The sequence below is a fragment of the Galleria mellonella genome, unplaced genomic scaffold (assembly GCF_026898425.1).
Source record: "Galleria mellonella isolate WM207_F2 unplaced genomic scaffold, CSIRO_AGI_GalMel_v1 utg44, whole genome shotgun sequence".
Classification (NCBI taxonomy): Eukaryota; Metazoa; Arthropoda; class Insecta; order Lepidoptera; family Pyralidae; genus Galleria; species Galleria mellonella.
This window is the reverse complement of record NW_026442100.1, coordinates 5898905-5918794: the sequence shown is the minus strand read 5'-3', so window position 1 is coordinate 5918794 and position 19890 is coordinate 5898905. Positions and strand designations below refer to the sequence as shown.

The 19890-nt window shown below is 36.6% G+C and overlaps 1 protein-coding gene across 1 annotated transcript; it reads left to right on the top strand.

The window, feature by feature from the left end:
- The first annotated feature begins 3066 nt into the window (after nucleotides 1-3066).
- LOC128201460 (uncharacterized) lies at nucleotides 3067-7242 on the top strand. Its single transcript, XM_052898494.1, has 2 exons — nucleotides 3067-5743; nucleotides 6572-7242. Exons 1-2 carry the CDS (start codon nucleotides 3067-3069, stop codon nucleotides 7240-7242), a joined length of 3348 nt encoding a protein of 1115 aa, XP_052754454.1.
- Nucleotides 7243-19890: the final 12648 nt, after the last annotated feature.

The window sequence follows — 19890 nt, the reverse complement described above, 5'->3', positions numbered from 1 at the left end:
ATAAAACTGCATTAACAAAGATACTGTTATCTTTCTAATAAAAAAAAAACCAAAAAAAAAAACCTAGGCATCCTCCGTCATCATTAGCATGACAATAAGCCATGAGTAAATAATTTGCATACATATTGCATATAAATCGTCGCGATCACAGCGCAAGCAATTAAGGGAACTTTGTCTTGTTTTACATCAAGCTCCGATGTTAGGGGGTGGACAGAGATATAAATGCAAATTAGGTGAACTGTGGCATTCAATGTACAAGATAGAGAGAGCTGTGGGGGCTAAAATATCTACTATAAAAGAATCATAATCATAATTCACCGATAAAACTGTTTTTTTTTTTTTTATACAAATTAGAATGGCAAACAAGATGACGGCCCACCTGATGGAAAATTACCACTTTCCATCAGGTAGGCCGTCAGCTTGTTTGCCATTCTAAGTTGTATAAAAAAAAAGAGACTTCGAGCATAGTCCTCTCCATCGAACTGTTTATTATACTTAATATATTACTGGCTTTTACCCGCATTTTTTTCCGCGTGACCGGGCTATGTTTACCGACCGAGATATAAAATAGCCTACATTCTATCCATCCCATATAGTTTGTGTATACCAAATTTCATAGTGATTTGTTAAGCCATTTAGGGTAACAAACAAACTCGCCGTCACATTTATGATATTAGAAACAATCAACTCACTCACATTGTAAAGAAAAATAATAAGTTTTTTTTTAAATTATTTTTTATACTACTTAGATTGACCAAACAAGCTGACGGCCCACCTGATGGAAAGTGGTAGCCGTCGCCTATAGACATGAGCAGTACCATGGACATAACAGAGTATACTGTTTCGCCCATGATACACCCCATGCGTTGCCATTCCTGAGGACTCTGGTGTTATTCCTCTGTACCCAGTAAATTCACGCCATATCCCACCCTTCAAACCGAAACACAGCCATGCAAACCAACTGCTTCACGTTAGAAACACGAATGGGACAGAGGTAGCCAAGCAATCGACTTTTGTACAAAGTCTCTGTTCCGACATCCTCTTCTAATTCCGTTATCCATTCGTACTAATATATACCCATTAACTTATTAACAACTCCAATTCAAATTTTCGCGCCGACCGGCGACCTCTGTGTTTGAATGTAAAACGAAAAATCATTATGGCGGTCGCTAGTACCTGAGCTTGTGTCGCTCATACTCTAGGCGAAAAAAGACTAGAAAATCTGTGGAAATTCGCGTGCCTGTTACTTGCTAATTGTGACCCTAACCAGTGTTGGTGTGTGGAAAAGGAGTCAAAGCCATAGGGTGCACCCAAGGTCTTCAACTACTCAGCAAGTTAACCCGGTCGGTGAGTCCTACTTTCTCCTTTCTATATCCGTCAATGCATGCTCTTCTGCTGGATTCTAAGGATTCCTTATATATCTTCTAGGCAGGTGAATAAAATCCCATAGCTTTGCTCTGAAGTTTGTCGTCATAATCTACCATCTAAGTTGGTCCTTCGAGCCGGATTTATTACGAATTTATAAATATAATTTAATTATTTTTATAATATTGCTTTGAAACCTTTTATTCAAAATTAATCGTTATAATTCTTTTCAATTAGTCGAGTCGCGATTTATATTTACTGATTTTATTTTGTAAGCGGTAGATTGCTATTTTTTATTCGCCTACCTTGTATTAAAATTATTGGTTTGTGCTCGAACTATAAATAAAAGTCGTAGTAGTATGATTATTATAAGATAGGCAGTGTTGTAACATTAGGTATTTTATTTATATGGTCATATTTATATGGTCATATTTATACAGTCATCTGCGATTGTTATAATTATAAATACATATTGGGACTTTGGTAAATATTAATAAAAATAGGACACATTGGTTACCTATATCTACCTATTAATAGTGAATCTATTATCAGTTTAAATTTTATACTTAATTTAAAATGGCAAAAGCATCTGACCACCTACAAAAACGGTTGGAAGCGGAGATTAAATCATTGATTTCACGACGGGAACATGATTTTCGATCAATACAAATATTATACGACATATCTAGAGAAGTACAGAAAGATAAGACTAAAATATCTAGTTTTCGTGCCCGATACAAAAATATAGAATCTCTCAAAGAAAGTTTTTATAATATGAGTCAAACGATTAACATAAAATATTTGGAAGCAGGATTGAGTAATGAACCCGACACAAAAATCTTGGAATCCTTTGACGAATTATATTATGGTGTCATTGAGATTGCTCAGTTAGTTATCGATACAAAACCGTCGGATTCCACGGTTATTCCAATACCTACCTCTAACATTGAAAATAAGACATGTCAAGTTCGTTTACCAAAGCTTCAAGTACCCACTTATGACAGCAATATAACAAATTGGCAAACTTTTAAAGATAGTTATTTACCATTAATACACAATAACAATTCGTTGTCAGATATAGAAAAATTTCATTATTTAATTTCATGTTTGTCTGGGTATGCCCTAACGATCGCAAAAGGCGTTCCATTGACCGCCTCGAATTATTCGGTGGTGTTTCAGGCTTTGCTAGACAGATATGATAATAAACGTGTATTAGCCACTGCATATCTCGATAAAATTTTTAATCTACCTACTTTAAACAAAGTATCGATCGCAGGTTTAAATGCCTTAACAAATACATTATATGAAAGTGTGAATGCACTTCGGGCATTGAATATCGAATCACTCGATGAGGTTATATTGTTTTACTTAGCGGCCCGCGCACTAGATGTCGACACTCGTCAACGTTTCGAGTTACAGAATAAAGAGGAAATACCAACGTTTGAAAGTTTGTTATCTTATTTACAAAATTATATAAAGATTTTAGAAGTTAGTAATTCTTCTTTTTCTTCACAAGATAATAATATGAAATCATATAGAAATAAAGTTGAGGTATACAGTCCACGTAATAAGCAGTCGAAGTCGTCTTTTGTTTCTTCCACTACTACTAGTGAGAAACAAAATCTACGTAATGACTATAAACTTAATTGTCCTTGTTGCCATTCTTCACATAGCATTTATAAGTGTTTTAAATTTCAAAAAATGAGTGTCGATGCTAGACGTCAATTGGTTACCGAGTTTAATTTATGTTCAAATTGTTTACGATCGGGCCATAATTCAAACAATTGTTTATCGAAGGTAAATTGCTTCATTTGTGCCTCTCGACATAATACGTTTTTACATGTGGACGCATCGTCATGCGCCCCGACTACTAGTAGTACATTGTTACAAATTGACAACCCTGCTCCGAACTTGTCTATGAGTGACAACAAAAGGGACAAGCCGATTCAAGTCAATGATTCAAATATTGCTTTAACGAGTGCGGCGTTTCTAACGAGTGGGGTACAGTCAACAAAAATTTTAGGTTCTGCAACAATTCGAGTTCGTGACTCCTATGGCTATTTGCATTATGTATGTGCACTCATCGATAGCGGTAGTATGGATTCATTTATAACTAGTTCCTGTGCTCATAGGCTTGGATTGCCTATGCGTAGGTGTAATATGTCGGTAACTGGACTAGGCCAAAATTCTGTACAAAATATAAAGGGCGTTACATGCGGTTCCATTATACCTAAGTATAGTAGTGAACCACAATTTGAATTGCCTTTAGTCGTTATTAAAAAAATTACATCAAATATTCCTATTGTTCCATTACCATCAGGCGTTCGAGAAAAATTTAGTCATTTATGTTTAGCTAATGAGAATTTTGACAAACCATGTAAAATAGATATTCTGTTGGGTGTAGAATGTTTCGATCGTATCTACGACGGAGGTCGTTATACTCCAGGTCCTGAGTACCCGTGTGCGTTATCAAGCGTGTTTGGATGGGTCATCACTGGTCAATTACAACATAGTGAGGTGCTGTCACCTATAAAAGACATGACGTCACTCTTAGTATCGACCTGTCAGTTAGATGATGTCGTACAACGTTTTTGGGAGACCGAAGAACCTCCATCAGTTCGTATAAAGATACCAGAATATGACATATGTGAACAACAGTATAAGAAATGTACCTATCGAGATACTAACGGTCGATATGTTGTGCCTATAATGTTAAAAGAGAATTACTCTGATTTAGGTAGTTCAAGTGAGCTTGCCTTAAACCGCTTTCTGAACTTAGAGAAACGTCTGTCACGTGAATCGCATTTAAAGTCCGAATATGTGGACTTCATGCGCCAATACGAAGAAATGGGTCACATGGTGCAACACAAAAATGCATCCTCTAATAATACGTATCTCATTCCTCACCACTGTGTGCTCAAACCAGAGAGCACAACTACTCGTTTACGTGTTGTATTCGATGCTAGTTGTCCTACGACAAACCGTAGATCTTTAAATGATATTGTCCATGTAGGTCCGAAACTCCAAATCGATATTGTCGACTTGATTACTAAATTTCGCCTGCACGTGGTTGTATTTACTGCAGATATATGTAAAATGTATCGACAGATACTCATTCGACCTGAAGATAGGTCATACCAACACATATTCTGGCGCAAAGATCCTAACGACCCACTTAAAGAATATGAGTTGAATACGGTGACGTATGGTGTTAGTAGTTCACCTTATCTGGCAATAAGAACATTGCGTCAATTAGCTGAGGATTATGAGTCTCAGTTTCCTCTCGCTGCCCAAGTAGTGCGAGAAGATACCTTCATGGATGATATTACTACAGGAGCTGTCTCTATAGAAGCTGCTAAATTATTAAAAGATGAGCTAGTGGCTCTATTGCAGCTAGGCAAATTCGAACTGCGAAAATGGAGCAGTAATCATTCAGAAGTCCTTTCTAACATTCCATTCGAGCATTTACAATCGACTAAATTGTTCACTGAACCTAGTAGTGAACATACATTAAAAATTTTAGGTATTAAGTGGGATCCGCTGACTGATCAATTTTCCTATTCCTTTTCTAACGATTTCAAGCTAGAGTACACAAAAAGATCAATCTTATCAATAATAGCCAGAATTTTTGATCCACTTGGTTGGATTTCTCCAGTTGTATTTTGCGCAAAACTGTTGCTACAAGAGATGTGGCGCTTAAAATTAGCTTGGGATGAACCAATCCCACCTAATCTTGCCAAGCAGTGGCACATTCTTGCTGCAAATTTATCAGATTTACGATCAATTAAGCTATCACGTCTAGTACTTCCTTCTGGTCAATCGGAGATACATCTTGTAGGATTTTGTGATGGTAGTTCCAAGGGCTACGGATGTTGTGTGTATTTATGTGTAGTGACTCTGCAAGGTACCACAACTAATTTACTTATAGGGAAATCTAAAGTCGCCCCCTTGAAACCCTTAACGACTAACAGGCTGGAGCTATGCGCTGCTGTTTTGTTAGCACGAGTGTTAAATCATATGTATGAGCTATTAAAATCGAAATTAAATATAAAATCAGTTAGAGCATTTACGGACAGCAGTACTGTCTTGTCTTGGCTGAGAACGGCACCTCATCTTCTTAAAACTTTCGTAGCAAACAGAGTCGTCCAAATTACTGATTTGATCAGTTCAGAATTGTGGTTCCACGTTTCGACACATGATAACCCGGCAGATTGTTGTAGCAGAGGTACCACATGTGATGTTCTCACTACTCACAAACTGTGGTGGACCGGTCCTCCTTGGCTCCATCAAACACCTCTCAATTGGCCTGTACAAAATGTGTTTATACCAGAGCAAGAGTTACCGGAATTAAAACCACTAGCATCCGATTGTTTTATTAGTACAGTTTCACATAATTTACTTACACAATTGATTTCAAAATTTTCTTCTCTCATAAAACTTCAACGAGTTCTAGCTTGGTGTTTACGATTCATTAAAAATATAAAAGCACATAAAGATATGCGCAATTTCTCCACATTATCAACAGTTGAGATAGATGAAGCTTTAATTATTTTGTTAAAATATACCCAAAAGAATTTCTTTTTTCAAGAGTTAATACGTCTTCAAAATAATTTACCCTGTATAAAGTCTATTCAAAAGTTAAATCCTTTCCTTGATGAAGTAGGTTTAATACGAGTGGGGGGTCGCATTCGTCATGCAAACTTACCTCACTCAGCAAAACATCCTATTCTTTTGCCTAAACTATCCCTTTTATCACAACTAATCGTTGACAGCTATCATCTGAAGTATTTGCATTGCGGTCCTCGCACATTGCAATCATTTATCCATAGAACCTTTTGGATACTAGGTGTGCGACTGTTGATACGCTCTCGCCTCTCTAAATGTATCATTTGTTTTAAATCTAAGCCGATTCCCAGTCAACCTTCAATGGGCGACTTGCCAGTTGAAAGATTACAAACAGGCAGATGTTTTCAAACCACGGGCATAGATTTCGGTGGTCCATTCATGCTGAAGGAAAGTAGACGTAGAAATGCGCGTACATATAAGGCTTGGATTTGTTTATTTATCTGTCTCAGCGTAAAGGCCGTACACTTGGAAGTAGTTACGGAACTAAGTACAGAAGCCTTTCTTGCTGCCTTAGATCGATTTGTTTCGAGACGCAACATTTGTCACAAAATTATCACAGACTGTGGTACTAATTTTATAGGTTCAAATCGTCATTTGAATGAAATGTATAAAATGTTTTTCGAAAATCGTTCTGATATTGCTGATGGCCTCGCTGTTAGACATATCAGCTGGGAGTTTAATCCACCAAGCGCCCCTCATTTCGGCGGGATTTTCGAAAGTGGAATTAAATCTACAAAGTACCACTTAAAACGGATAGCAGGCGCGCAGGTTTTGACATTAGAAGAAATGATAACTATAGTCACAAAAATTGAAGCCATTTTAAATTCTAGACCTCTGTGTGCTCTTTCTTCTGACCCTGATGAGGTTAATGTGCTTACACCAGCTCACTTCCTCGTAGGTGGACCTCTAATTGGTCTACCTGAAGTTCCACTAGAAGACAGCAATGTATGTGTACGCTCTCGTTGGCAAATGCTTAAAAAAATTACACAAGTGTTCTGGCGCACCTGGCAACGAGATTATTTACATACACTCCAACAAAGAAATAAATGGTTAGAAAACCGAGGGAGTGTTAATGTTAACGACTTAGTGATTTTAGTTGAATCAAATTTGCCAACTTTATCATGGAAATTGGCTAGAATAGTGCAGGTGCATCCAGGCCCTGATAATATAGTTCGCGTAGTATCAGTAAAAACTGCTAGCGGCAGTGTTTTTCGACGTCCTGTCGTAAAAATTTGTCCTTTACCAATGTAATAAAATAGTAAGTTAATTTAAAATTTTACTTATCCATTATATAAATTAAGATTTATAATAATACTCTAGTTATATAGTTTATAAGATTTTATTTGTTTATTAATGTAAACATAATTTTATTTTAATTAATTCGAGCACAGCCAGGTATGTGGAATCCTTTTGAATTCCAAGTGGGGGGTATGTTCCGACATCCTCTTCTAATTCCGTTATCCATTCGTACTAATATATACCCATTAACTTATTAACAACTCCAATTCAAATTTTCGCGCCGACCGGCGACCTCTGTGTTTGAATGTAAAACGATAAATCATTATGGCGGTCGCTGAGCTGAGCTTGTGTCGCTCATACTCTAGGCGAAAAAAGACTAGAAAATCTGTGGAAATTCGCGTGCCTGTTACTTGCTAATTGTGACCCTAACCAGTGTTGGTGTGTGGAAAAGGAGTCAAAGCCATAGGGTGCACCCAAGGTCTTCAACTACTCAGCAAGTTAACCCGGTCGGTGAGTCCTACTTTCTCCTTTCTATATCCGTCAATGCATGCTCTTCTGCTGGATTCTAAGGATTCCTTATATATCTTCTAGGCAGGTGAATAAAATCCCATAGCTTTGCTCTGAAGTTTGTCGTCATAATCTACCAGTCTCCCTCTGATTTATTATTATTTACCCAAGGTATGGTTGTGGTTTGAGATGATTCGCTATTTTTTGCTTTATTTATATACATAATTTCTCTTTTTTAGATAGAATAAACTTTTCTAATGTATAATATCGTACTCGATGTAACAGTGAACAAAACGGACTCGCTATTTTATTGTAACAATGAGTGCAAAGTATTTAACGTAGCAAATTTGGTGGAAATAACATTCTTAGAGAATAGTTCGCTTTATCCTGACATTATAGCCTATTATATATGTAACGCAATACGCAGCAGTCTCGGGACTTGTCTCTAACAAGGGTAAATTAAAATTCCACTGTCGCTTTCCACGCATTGGGATCACCCTTCGGCCTACACCGCGGTAATCTGCGTACAACAGTACCGTCGAATTAATAGTATTACATCGACGCTTTAATCAAGCGTCCATTATTTATTATAACAGGAAACAGACAATGTACATTAAATGTAAGGAAGAATCGATAATTTAATATGAGAGTGTTGACAAAGCGCGAGGCGTTCGGGTAATTTATGAGTTACCTGGGACGTAGGGATGCAAGATTTTATTACACACTTGTTTAATTTCCAAAACAACTCTTAAGGTTTATCGTTATAATTAACCGGAATGTTAATTAACAACACCTGAGGAAACTGTAGCTAGTACACATGCGTTTGGACGGTGAAGAAAATTTAAGTTGTTGGATTTTTAAACCTTAACACGAATTATTTATTTAATTAATAAGTTAAAACAAGTCCAATAGGTCAAACATGATTAATTCTTGTGGAATCCATCACGATGGGCTAACTAACTTGCTTTCATCCTTACGTAACATCTCTCACTGGAGCTTCACCAATGTATACCGCTAGCGCAAGCTGGGTTACCATTCCAATTTCATCCATTAAAAAAGACACTAAAATATTGCAATAAAGTGTTGATTAAGCACAGAAATTACGTTTTAAGTTTATTTTAAAAGCATAAAAAACGTTAATATTAAATAAATTGTCCTGTAAGAAAGTAGAGAAAATCAATGGTTATTTTATTCTGCTGAACTAGGTGTTATCTTGCGGATGTCCATATCATTGTTTATTTGGGTAGAATTATTTTGTTTAATTCCGCTACCATAACAGTCACACATACACTAATGAGTGTGTGTGTGTGTGTGACTGCCAAGACTCAAAGATTGGTTACCACTATAACTACTAGAAATTCTACGAGAAAAAAGTTTCAAGGGATTGATGCCTAATATGGCAAGTTGTGGAACTTTGGTAGTAATAGTGGCGGTCAATCTTCTAGTGTTGGCAGTCACACACATACTAATGGTAGCGGAATTAAACAAAATAATTCTAATCAAATAACCAGTGATTCTCTCTCTTTTCATTTGAGAGTTTCCTCTTGTCGGTGCAACTAATTCATGCATCTTCCTCCAGCCAGCTCTATCCCAGGCCATATCCTTTATCTCCCTATACGACATGACGCCTAGTGTTTCCTTTATCTGTCCCATGTAGTTATTCCTCGGTCTTCCCCTTCCTCTTATGCCCTCTATCTTTCCTTCTACTATGCTCTTAAAAAAATCGTCATGTCGTATAAGGTGGCCCAGTATGATTACTGTAAAAAAAAAATTTAAATATCGTCGATATTTAATACCCTTTAGACTATTTTTAACAATCAGATGAGATTATAAAATTTATTTATTACATTTTCCTTATAATTTTATATGAATAATAAATAAATATACATTTTTTTTTAATTAGTATAACACCACGAAAAAGAGCAGGATAGAAACAGCGAGGAATGTAACAAAATCCAATCAAAATTCAATGGTCGCAAATTCGATTAAAATTTTTAGAAAAAAATGGTTACGAGACGTGGGTAAATGAGTAACAAATACTGAGGAACACAGCTCAAAAGGTAAGCCGATTAAAAAAAGTATTTATTAGTTAAGTGTGAGTCGGTATTTGTAAAGGGTTCTGTAGGTATGTAATGTGATATCACAATACCTATATATTAAGTTTCCGTAACGAAAAAAGTACATAATGCTATATGATTATGGTACGCTTTATTTCTTAGCAATTACTAATGTTATCAATTTCAAATTTAGAATATTTTTTTTTATTGGATGAAAATGGAATGGTAACCCCGCCTGCGCTAACGGGTTACGCTGGCGGGGCACCGGTGAATGGTGATCGGTGAGGATGAAAACAGGCCAGTTAGCCCATCATGATAAATTCATCTGGAATAAATCATGATAGTTTCCAGGGAGAGCCGCAAGGAGGTTGACCTGGTTGGGTATATTGCAATGGAAATAATAACAATATATATATATATATATATATATATATATATATATATATATATATATATATATATATATATATATATATATATATATAGTGGGTGTCGTAAGAGCCGACTAAGGGAGGGCGAGGGATGGGCAGCAGCGTCCCTCTTAAAACATTTTATGCTTGACTGCGGTTGCCAATCTGCTTGCCATGCGTAGCAACTACAAGCAAAACCCTCAAAAGAGGAAGCTTATGTTCACCAGTGAACGGGCAAAGGCTGGTATGATGATGACTAGTTTTAGTAGAGAATCATATGAAAAGGCTTCATTTGTATAAACTGACTTTACTTTTATGCTGCTTAGTTTTTAGTTACTTCCTGTCGACAGGCAGGAACCTTTCCAAGAGATTGCAGCAAGGGGTTCGTCAAAAAGGGCGCATGAAGGTTTAGCAAGGGTTGGCAACGCGTACCTGATATCCCTGGTGTTACAGGCGGATGTCTAGTTTATAGTAACCCCGAATCCCATAAGACGGGTCGTGTGCTTGTTTGTTTGTATCATAGTTATTCAAAAACGTTATTGTCAAAATTATAAGAAAATGTTCTCTTATCTCAAAGTTTCTGAAATGAAAATTCTCAAATAATTACAGTTTATAAAGATATATATGAATATTATATCTGCTAGCTTTCTATTCCTCCCAATTTCAAATTATCCTGTATTTTACAACATGCGACTCGTGGTGCCATCTGTTGAGTAAAAGAAGAAACTTAGATGTCATCAAAAAACACGCCATGACAGCAGCGCCCTCAACTGTCTAAAATAATTCCGTGTATACAATGAAAAAATGGTCACCCGCCCAGTGGCCGCCGGAGTTCCACAAGGTAGCTGCATTTCCCCGGCGCTCTACGCGCTGTACACGAATGACATCCCTGTCCTGGACAGCCAGCCCTTTACACTGGCCCTGGAACGGGATGTCATGCTCGCTCTGTTTGCCGACGACACGGGATTTTTCACGTCGTCGTACTGGAAGACGAGAGCCGCCGCTCAAATGCAGCGGCAACTGGACCTGCTGCCGGAGTGGTTGGACAGGTGGCGCATGGCCGTCAATGTTGACAAAACGGTCGCGCTTCTTGTCCGCCGCAGTCGTACAGCACCGCCGCCGCCCTTAAGGCTCCTTAATAAGGAAATCGCGTGGGAGAGCACCGTGCGATACCTAGGGGTCGACATCGACCGGTCGTTGAGAATGGTGCCGCAGGTGTCGCGTGTCATAGCGCAGGCTCGCGCGGCGCGCGCCTTTCTCCGACCGGTGCTAACTTCCAGGTTGCCGTTACGGACGCGGGTCTCTATCTATAAGACCTACGTCCGTTCACGGTTAACATATGCCGCACCCGCTTGGTATGCACTGTGCTCTCCGACGCTTCGCTCTCCGCTTGTGCACGGGAGCGGGCAGATACGTCCGTAACGACGTTATCGCCCGCGGCTTTCGTTGTCGACATGGCGAGCAAAATGTTCGCCCGTGCCGACAACGGACACCATCAACACTTAAGGGGCCTCGCGCCGCTGCATGCGCGTCCACCGGACGGCCGTCCCACGCCTAGGGACCTCCTGTGCACAGGCGAATAGTGATCGTGATTGCCTCGTCTACCAGTATGACGACTTACCTACCCTTTTTCCCCATTTCCCTTCTACTTTCTCATTCCCTCCTCTCGCCCGTTCCAAGTGTGTAATTATATCCCCCGCGTCCAAAACTAACACAACTTATTTATTATTAACAACTATTATATATATCTGGGAACGGGCGAGAGGGGAGAATTAAAATTATTAAAAAAAAATATTATATATTATAATTAAAAAAAAAAAAAAAAAAAAAAGAGAGAAAAAAAAAGAAATATATATATACAAGAAGAAAGAAGAAGAGGCCACAACAAAGAAGACACCACGCCGGCATACACAGACCACCAGTGTATGCCGGCTCAAAACCCAGTGACCCGGAGGTAGTTGCCTCCGGAGATGCAGCCGGGGTAAAGGGGTTTACCCCGAGACCCCTACCTCACCCGCCTACACTACTAAAGGCGGGCAAGAAGACCCGGATTGATTGATTTGAAAAAATGGCGCCATTGTGTTAAACGTGTTAGACATTCCTTTTACAAAATAATCAAATATTTGTGTTGATCTAGCCTTTAGGCAGTGTATAACCTAGTATAATAGATATGGAGTGTGGTCAAAGTGTGGAATAGGAGCTTTTACATCCAAGGACGAGTACTACGCCTACAAGTGGTCGCCGCATCCTGCAACCGCAAGTCCCTTTCCTTTTCTTTCTTATACCTTTCCTTAGCAAGTTTGCCATCTTAGTGTACTCAGTTTCTATTAGGTCAAAGGGGTTCAGTTCAAGGTTAGAATCCAAAGGTTGTCGGCATCATAACAGAACAAATATTTTCTCATTATTACAATTTTCGGTCGGGTTCGACGTTACTCGCAAAACAGTCCAACCTAGGTTCGATCTTTTTCAATATCCAAATTAAAACATTTCTAACTAACTTTGCTTTCAGTGTATTTATTCTATACGGAACCCTACGTCGCCTCGCCGTGAACGGGCTTAATCTGCATTACCCGGTCTGCTGGGCGCGCCATGCCGGTCCGCCTAGTTATCCGCATACTAACCGAATGGCGTATTTCCGTTTTTTTTTTGTTTTTTTTTTTATCATGCAGTTCGACGATATGTATATATTTCACTATCTGTATCCCGCGGCTTCGCTCGCGTGAATCAGTATATAAAGTATTTTATGTGCTAATTTACGATATAACCTTAGATTGTTAAATAGTAGAGCGTCTCCATACAAATGCTTCGAGAAAAGCGGGTCAACTTTTTCATACAATTTTACTTGATAAATAAGATTGTGAATGCCTAAAATCGACTCGAGGGGGGCATACACGGTTATCTGGCGATGAGGGACTCAACATATAATCATATGCGCTCATCAATTGATAATCACTACTACGCTGATGAGGACGACAACGAACAATCGGTACAGAAGACTAGAGACTTTGTACAAAAATCGTTTGCTTGATTCGTCCCATTCGTGTTTCAACCGTAAAGCAGTTGTTTTTGCATGGCTGTGTTTCGGTTTGAAAGGTAGGATATGGCGTGAATTTACAGGGTACAAAGGAATAACACCTGAGTCCTCAGGAATGGCAATGCATGGAAGGTATCATTAGCGAAACATTATACATTTGCTATGTCTATGCTCATGTCTATAGGCGACGGTTACCTCTTTCCATCAGGTGGGCCATCAGTTTGTTTGCCATTCTAAGTTGTACAAAAAACAAACAACGAGCTGCCAAGCACCAACTGAACAGGAAACAACTTAGGTTCTAACCAACCCGTACCACCGGTACCTGCTGCCAACTCATCAAGGGGTAGCAACACCACACCTATGCGGCAGGACGGGAATGGAACAGTCTTTCCGCATCCGAACTGACAACAACCAGCGGTCACGATTGTAGCACATACTGCAGGTCACAACAAAGAACATCTGGCTCCACACACAAGATTAAGTGAATATCCGGCTTAGCAGCAAAAACGCAACAACCCCACATAACCAATGCAGCTAATGATCAAGAACAAGCCATCCTTAGCATTAGTTGAAAGGCCTCCACACCGTTCTTCACGCCACCTCCGCTAGCGCAATTCCCTACAACAATTCTCAACAGGATCCAAGCCAAACAGACATTACCGTCGGCTGCATCCAGGACAGTAGTAAATAAATGCAATAGATGATGTGGGTACGCACGGTGCTGGGGATGCTTCTAATCCTCCTCAAGTCAAGACTGCTTACGGCAAGCAATGCCTTCTGTGTGGGCATTTCGATACGAGATATAACATTAATAGACAAGCGAAACAACCCCACATATCGGGGTGGCAACACGAAGGAAATAAGAAGAAACCTTAATAAACTCTATGTTTGAGTAACAACACAGCTGTGGATGGAATAACATAACGATGGGATGTTACCACTTTCCATCAGGTGGGCCGTTGGTTTATTTGCCATTCTAAGATACATAAAAAAGTTACCTATATGTAAATGCAAGAATGTATTCATGTGTAGCAATGTTCTTTGAACTAGTTCCCTGCTCAGCATATCGCTGCAGCGTTTGAGGTGCTAAAGATGTAAGTACAATAAATTCATTACGATGTGGAGGCATGCTAAGTAAGAGGCGCGAAAAGCATACTATGAATCATGTGTAGCATCCTATTTAATCGCAGCAAAATCACAGTAATAAATCATAATTACTCATAAAACGCAGCTCTACCTAAGATCCCATTCACACATATCATTGTATGAATCGTAAATTTATACGAATCGTTTTGGTTCACTTATAAGTGTGTATACACGTATATATTTCGTATATATTCGTAAGGACAAATTTTTACCTCCTGGTACATCTATTTGTCTTTTTAAGGGATTCCAGCAAACAAGAGATTTTTAATTGGACTTTTTTATGTTTTGCGATATCTTTTTAGATTCTGTACCGATGTGGGTGATTTTTTTTAATTGACTGGTTTTACTACCGTATTAGTTCCGTTCTTTTTATCACAAATGTTTTTTTTTACAATACATAGAATTAAATTGGCATGTTGTTTCTTTTTTATTTTTATAATAAGCGATATCTTTTCCAATTTTAATCCGGATACGATTTTTTTGCAATAGATAAGATTTATTACCGTACTAGTCTTAATTTATTTTATATTTTTTTTATGGAACTTAGAATATCAAATAAGCTAACGGCCCACCTGATATATATATATATATATATATATATATATATATATATATATATATATATATATATATATATATATATATATATATATATATTATATATATATATATATATTATACATTACCCGTATGGATCCCAATATGTGGGCAAAGATCTTAATCTAGTGGGTGCCTACTGATGAACAGCGTCCACAAGGGTAGCTCAGGAAGTAATAGGTAATGATTTATACGCATTTAAAAGGAACTGATATGAGGTGACACGGATTAGGGAGCTTTAGAAGGAGACGGGGGAGACCTTAACTTAGTAGTGAGACACCATAAATTAATGATAGATTAGAAAGAAAGAAAGAAGAAAGAAAACATTTATTGCCAACAACAAAAAAGTTATATAAATTATTAGATTAGAAATAAAATAGAATGACTATAAATTTGTATGATTTTTTTCGTTTTAAGCTTTTTTACAACGATAATCACGATTTGTATTGTAATTCAGTTTTATTGTACTTATACATTTTTAATTATTACGTTATCATAAGGCCATATTACCAATATTATAATAAGTAACTTTATCATTATAAGTCAAGTATAGGTACATCTGCATGCTGTGTTTACCTTCAAGTGACTATACAACGATCATAGTATCCATACACATGTATCGTAGTACTGTATTGTAGTTTATAATATGGTAAATTATTGCCCGTACTAATTGTACGGGCAATAATTTACCATTGCATATATCATTTCTATGATTTTTTTTTGTTTTAAGCCATTTTCCAATAATAATCATTTGTTATATTACACTTTTATTTTTATAATTATTAGTTTGTCATAAGGCCATATTACCTTGCCCATATTATAATAATATGATTCGATTTTTAAAGGATCTATGTGTGAATGAATCGTAAGTATCCGAGCTGCGTAACTATGCTACAAGCTAGTGCTATCAATAAATCTGTGATGCACCGAGTGCTCCCGTGCTTTTAACATGAATATAGTGCGCACTAATGGCTCATGTAATTGGTGAAATACGCCGATGTTTAATCTAGTACAATCGTGAATTATTGCCCGTACAATTAGTACGGGCAATATTTTACCATTGCCTTTGATGAACTGAAAAATAAGGAGACTTTTACATAACTTATAATATTGAGGGTACTGAAAATTTACAAAAGGACCTTTATTTTATGACATTGCTCGTCCGTTCATCAGTCATAGATTTTAATTATGGAACAGTTATATAAACTGTTGACTAACACAGTGGAAAATTTAAATTATTACTTTATATTCAATGGAAAGATTGAATGATTGAATCAAAATCGATTTAGTAGTATATATATATATATATATATATATATATATATATATATATATATATATATATATATATATATATATATAATTTATTTTTCATACAGTTAGATATATATATCAAGTCCAAAGAGATGAAATTAAATTTGTTAATTTAATTATTATTATTATTATATATATATATATATATATATATATATATATATATATATATATATATATATATATATATATATATATATCCATTGATATATATATCAATGGATACATTTAATATATAATTTGCGGTAGCGGATTTATCCCATAGAGGGATCAACATTATGTAATCATAAGGAATGTTCACTCTGTGCGTCACAATTTGAGAAGGATGATTGGCTATAAGGGGTCACCACTTAAGAACATTACTATCGCATATCTATTCTATGTACGTATCTAAATGAATTAGTAATAATATGAAATTCAGACAATTTAATGATAATTCCACTTAGAAGCATTAGATGTCGCTACATGCGCTAATAAAGTAAGTTAAGATAATGTCATCTCCGGTAATACCATTATGTGTAGCAGACGATCGGTAATTAGCGAATTAATTGAGCAGGCGTCGGAAATTAGCCGGCGGAGGCTCTCGCAAATGAGATCCATTTACGAGAGTGGCTGGATTATGCGAAGGTCGCATCGGAATGCCGTGGCGCCTGCAACTTTGTAATAGCAATTTTGTTTTTGCACGCTTCTGTTTACGGATTTGGAATTTGGATTTTTTTAAGCAATTTCAAATGACAAGCAAGCTGACGGCCCTCCAAGATGAAAAGTTGTAATTATCATTTCCGTTACAGAATCTATTTAATAAATATTTTGATGTTCAGGTTTTTTTTAATGGGTGATAATGGAATGTTAACCCCACCTGTGCTATCAGTATAAACCGGCGGGGCACCAGTGAAAGATGATAGGTGAGGACGAAGCAGGTCAGTTAGCCCATCGTGACGAATTCAACAAGAATTGTTCACGATGGTTTCTATGTGGTAGTCGACCTAATAGGGCATATTGCTAACAATGGGGCTGTCAAACTCCATTGCCAAAAATCTCTTTCCCCCGATGTTCAGGTTAGTTAAGTCTCAAGCGTTTTTGACTCACATGGCATGCTATGCCTCCGAATCTGATAACTTTAATGCCATATCTCATTTCCGACGACCTCCGTAGCGCACCAGGAAGCACAATATTTTGTGTAATGAGGTCCTGAGTTGAAATTTCAGTCAGGCCAATTTACTGGTACTATTTAGTGTACTAGATTCTATCCCCAAATCTTCGTTGCCTGGCTTCTCATAACAGAGAATCCTAGCTTGAGGACAATGTGACTTATATAATTGTGTGGAACTATGAAAAGATTCAGAATTATGGCATAATAAATTAATAAAAGCAGTTACAAAACATACTTAACATTAAAATGCAAAGAATTTAGAAAAGAACTCTGTCTCCAACTTGTCTCCACGAGTACTTAATACCGTCCAATCTGCAGAAAAAGAAAATACTTATTCCGTTTTTTGCTACACTTAACTTGAATTATTCAATTCAGTGAGCTTAAGTTTGGTTTGTAAGTCACATTGACTGCGCTACAACGTTAGTGGAAAAATGTATTACTATTAAGAGACTTATTTTTATTTATTTATTTATATAAATGTATAAAAAAATATATAAAAATCAACAAATGAGGGCAAACTCTTTTAATTGCAAACATTCTTGTGTAAAAGAATTCAGAATTGGTGAAGTAATCGCTTAAAATAATTGTAAAAAGAATCAATCGAATTCTTTTGAAAGTCGCTTAAAAATACAATCAAATTGTAAGTCTTTTCCGATCCTTTTATAAGTCGGTTAAAAATTAAGACACTATAATATAAAGAAGAGACCTTAGATATGAATTTAAGGGCAGACTCATCGCACCAACTCCGACCCACATCAAGTTCCCATTTATAAAATAATAGAACGTCTAATGATAAAAATATTGAAGAAATTTCATTATGCAACAACACGCTGAATATTTATAATACGAACTCAATATTTCAAAGCTTCAATAAAATGTATAAATTGAATTTTAATAATTTCTTTATAATAATGACATTGTCCCTGGCTGAAATTGGAATTTGTATCTGTCTAAGAGTATTGTATACGAGGATTTTATAATAAGTAATTTTAAATGTACAAAAAATATTCACTTTTAAACCCAAAATTTTCTCTCAAACAGAAAATAATAATACGTATCTAACATTTTGTTATTTTACTCAACTAGGTGTTATGTTGCGTAAGTCCATATAATTGGTTAGATAATTAGAATTATTTTGTTTAATTCCGCTACCATTAGTATGTGCGTGACTGTCAACACTAGAAGATTGACTACTATTATTTTTAGTAGAAGTTCCATAACCTTCTATATTAGCTATTAATCTTCGACTGTCATTGCAGTCGGAGTAGTAATAGTGGTGGCCAATCTTCTAGTGTTGGCAGTCACACACATACTATAGGTAGCGGAATTAAACAAAATAATTCTAATCAAATAACCATTTTGTTATTTTGTCATAGTCACGTTTTTTTGTTTAATTATAGTGATATTATAGTGGTTATACTTTAAATTCTTTCGCCTCTTGTCTAATGATTACGATAACAAATTGATTTTCTTTTATAATTCGTTATAAACGTTGAAAAGGTTTTAATTGTTTTGTTCTTATTTGAAGGATTGCATAAAATAATGTTATATAATATACTACAGGCTGACAATATGGATTTCTTTAAAAAACAGTAAAGGGGCTTCAGGGTTGGCAATACGTGCGTTAAGCCTTTGTGAACTTCGATAGGCATTCAAATAGTAATTTATCAGGGCTATATTTGTTTTTATACGAAGGTGGCAAACAAGCATACAGCCTGTCTGATGGTAAACGGCCACTGTGGCATATGGGCGCCTGCAACACTATGGAAATCACATGCGCGTTGCCGACCTTGAAGAAACCTTAATATACCCTTTTTAAAAACCATTATACTATAGTCTCTAGGGTAAACATCGGTAGGTAGCTCATATAACTTATGTACCCAGTAAATATTCTTTCTTTTATAAGCTATGTAACCACTAACCTTAGAAAAATAAAGAAAGTAACGTATAATTCATATTTCTTTTTAAAGTAATGAAGCTATGTGCAAACTTTTAAATCCACTCCAATCTGAGCATTAGAGTCGCATACTGTACGCACCGGGTGACACGGATGCCGCAGACCGGAAAATGCAGTTTGCACTGTGACAGTATTTTGTACTTTTTGCCGGATCTACTCTATACCGGCGCAGAGTAGTTTGGAGGGTTGCCATGTGTAAGGTGAGTGTTGCAAATATATTTTGGCGAGAATAGTTTTGTTATTGTGTAATTTTGATTTTAATTACAGGTAACACTAGCTACAACTAGTGCGGGATATATACCACATACATAATTACGAAAATTTATTGTATTTTGGGTCATGAATATGGTTTGTCTATATATGAAACAAGAAAATCTGTTTTATCATTTACACGAATGAAATATGTAAAAAGACACCTTTAGAGAAAAATACCAAGTTAATCCTTTTTTATGATACTTAGTTTATTCCATTCTAAGAATGGCATA

Excerpts from the sequence above, each read along its gene's own strand:
- LOC128201460 (XM_052898494.1), top strand. The coding sequence starts at position 3,067 with ATGAGTGTCGATGCTAGACGTCAATTGGTTACCGAGTTTAATTTATGT. Across the intron at positions 5,744-6,571 it reads AGCATCCGATTGTTTTATTA|GTTCAAATCGTCATTTGAAT; the intron begins GTACAGTTTCAC and ends CTAATTTTATAG.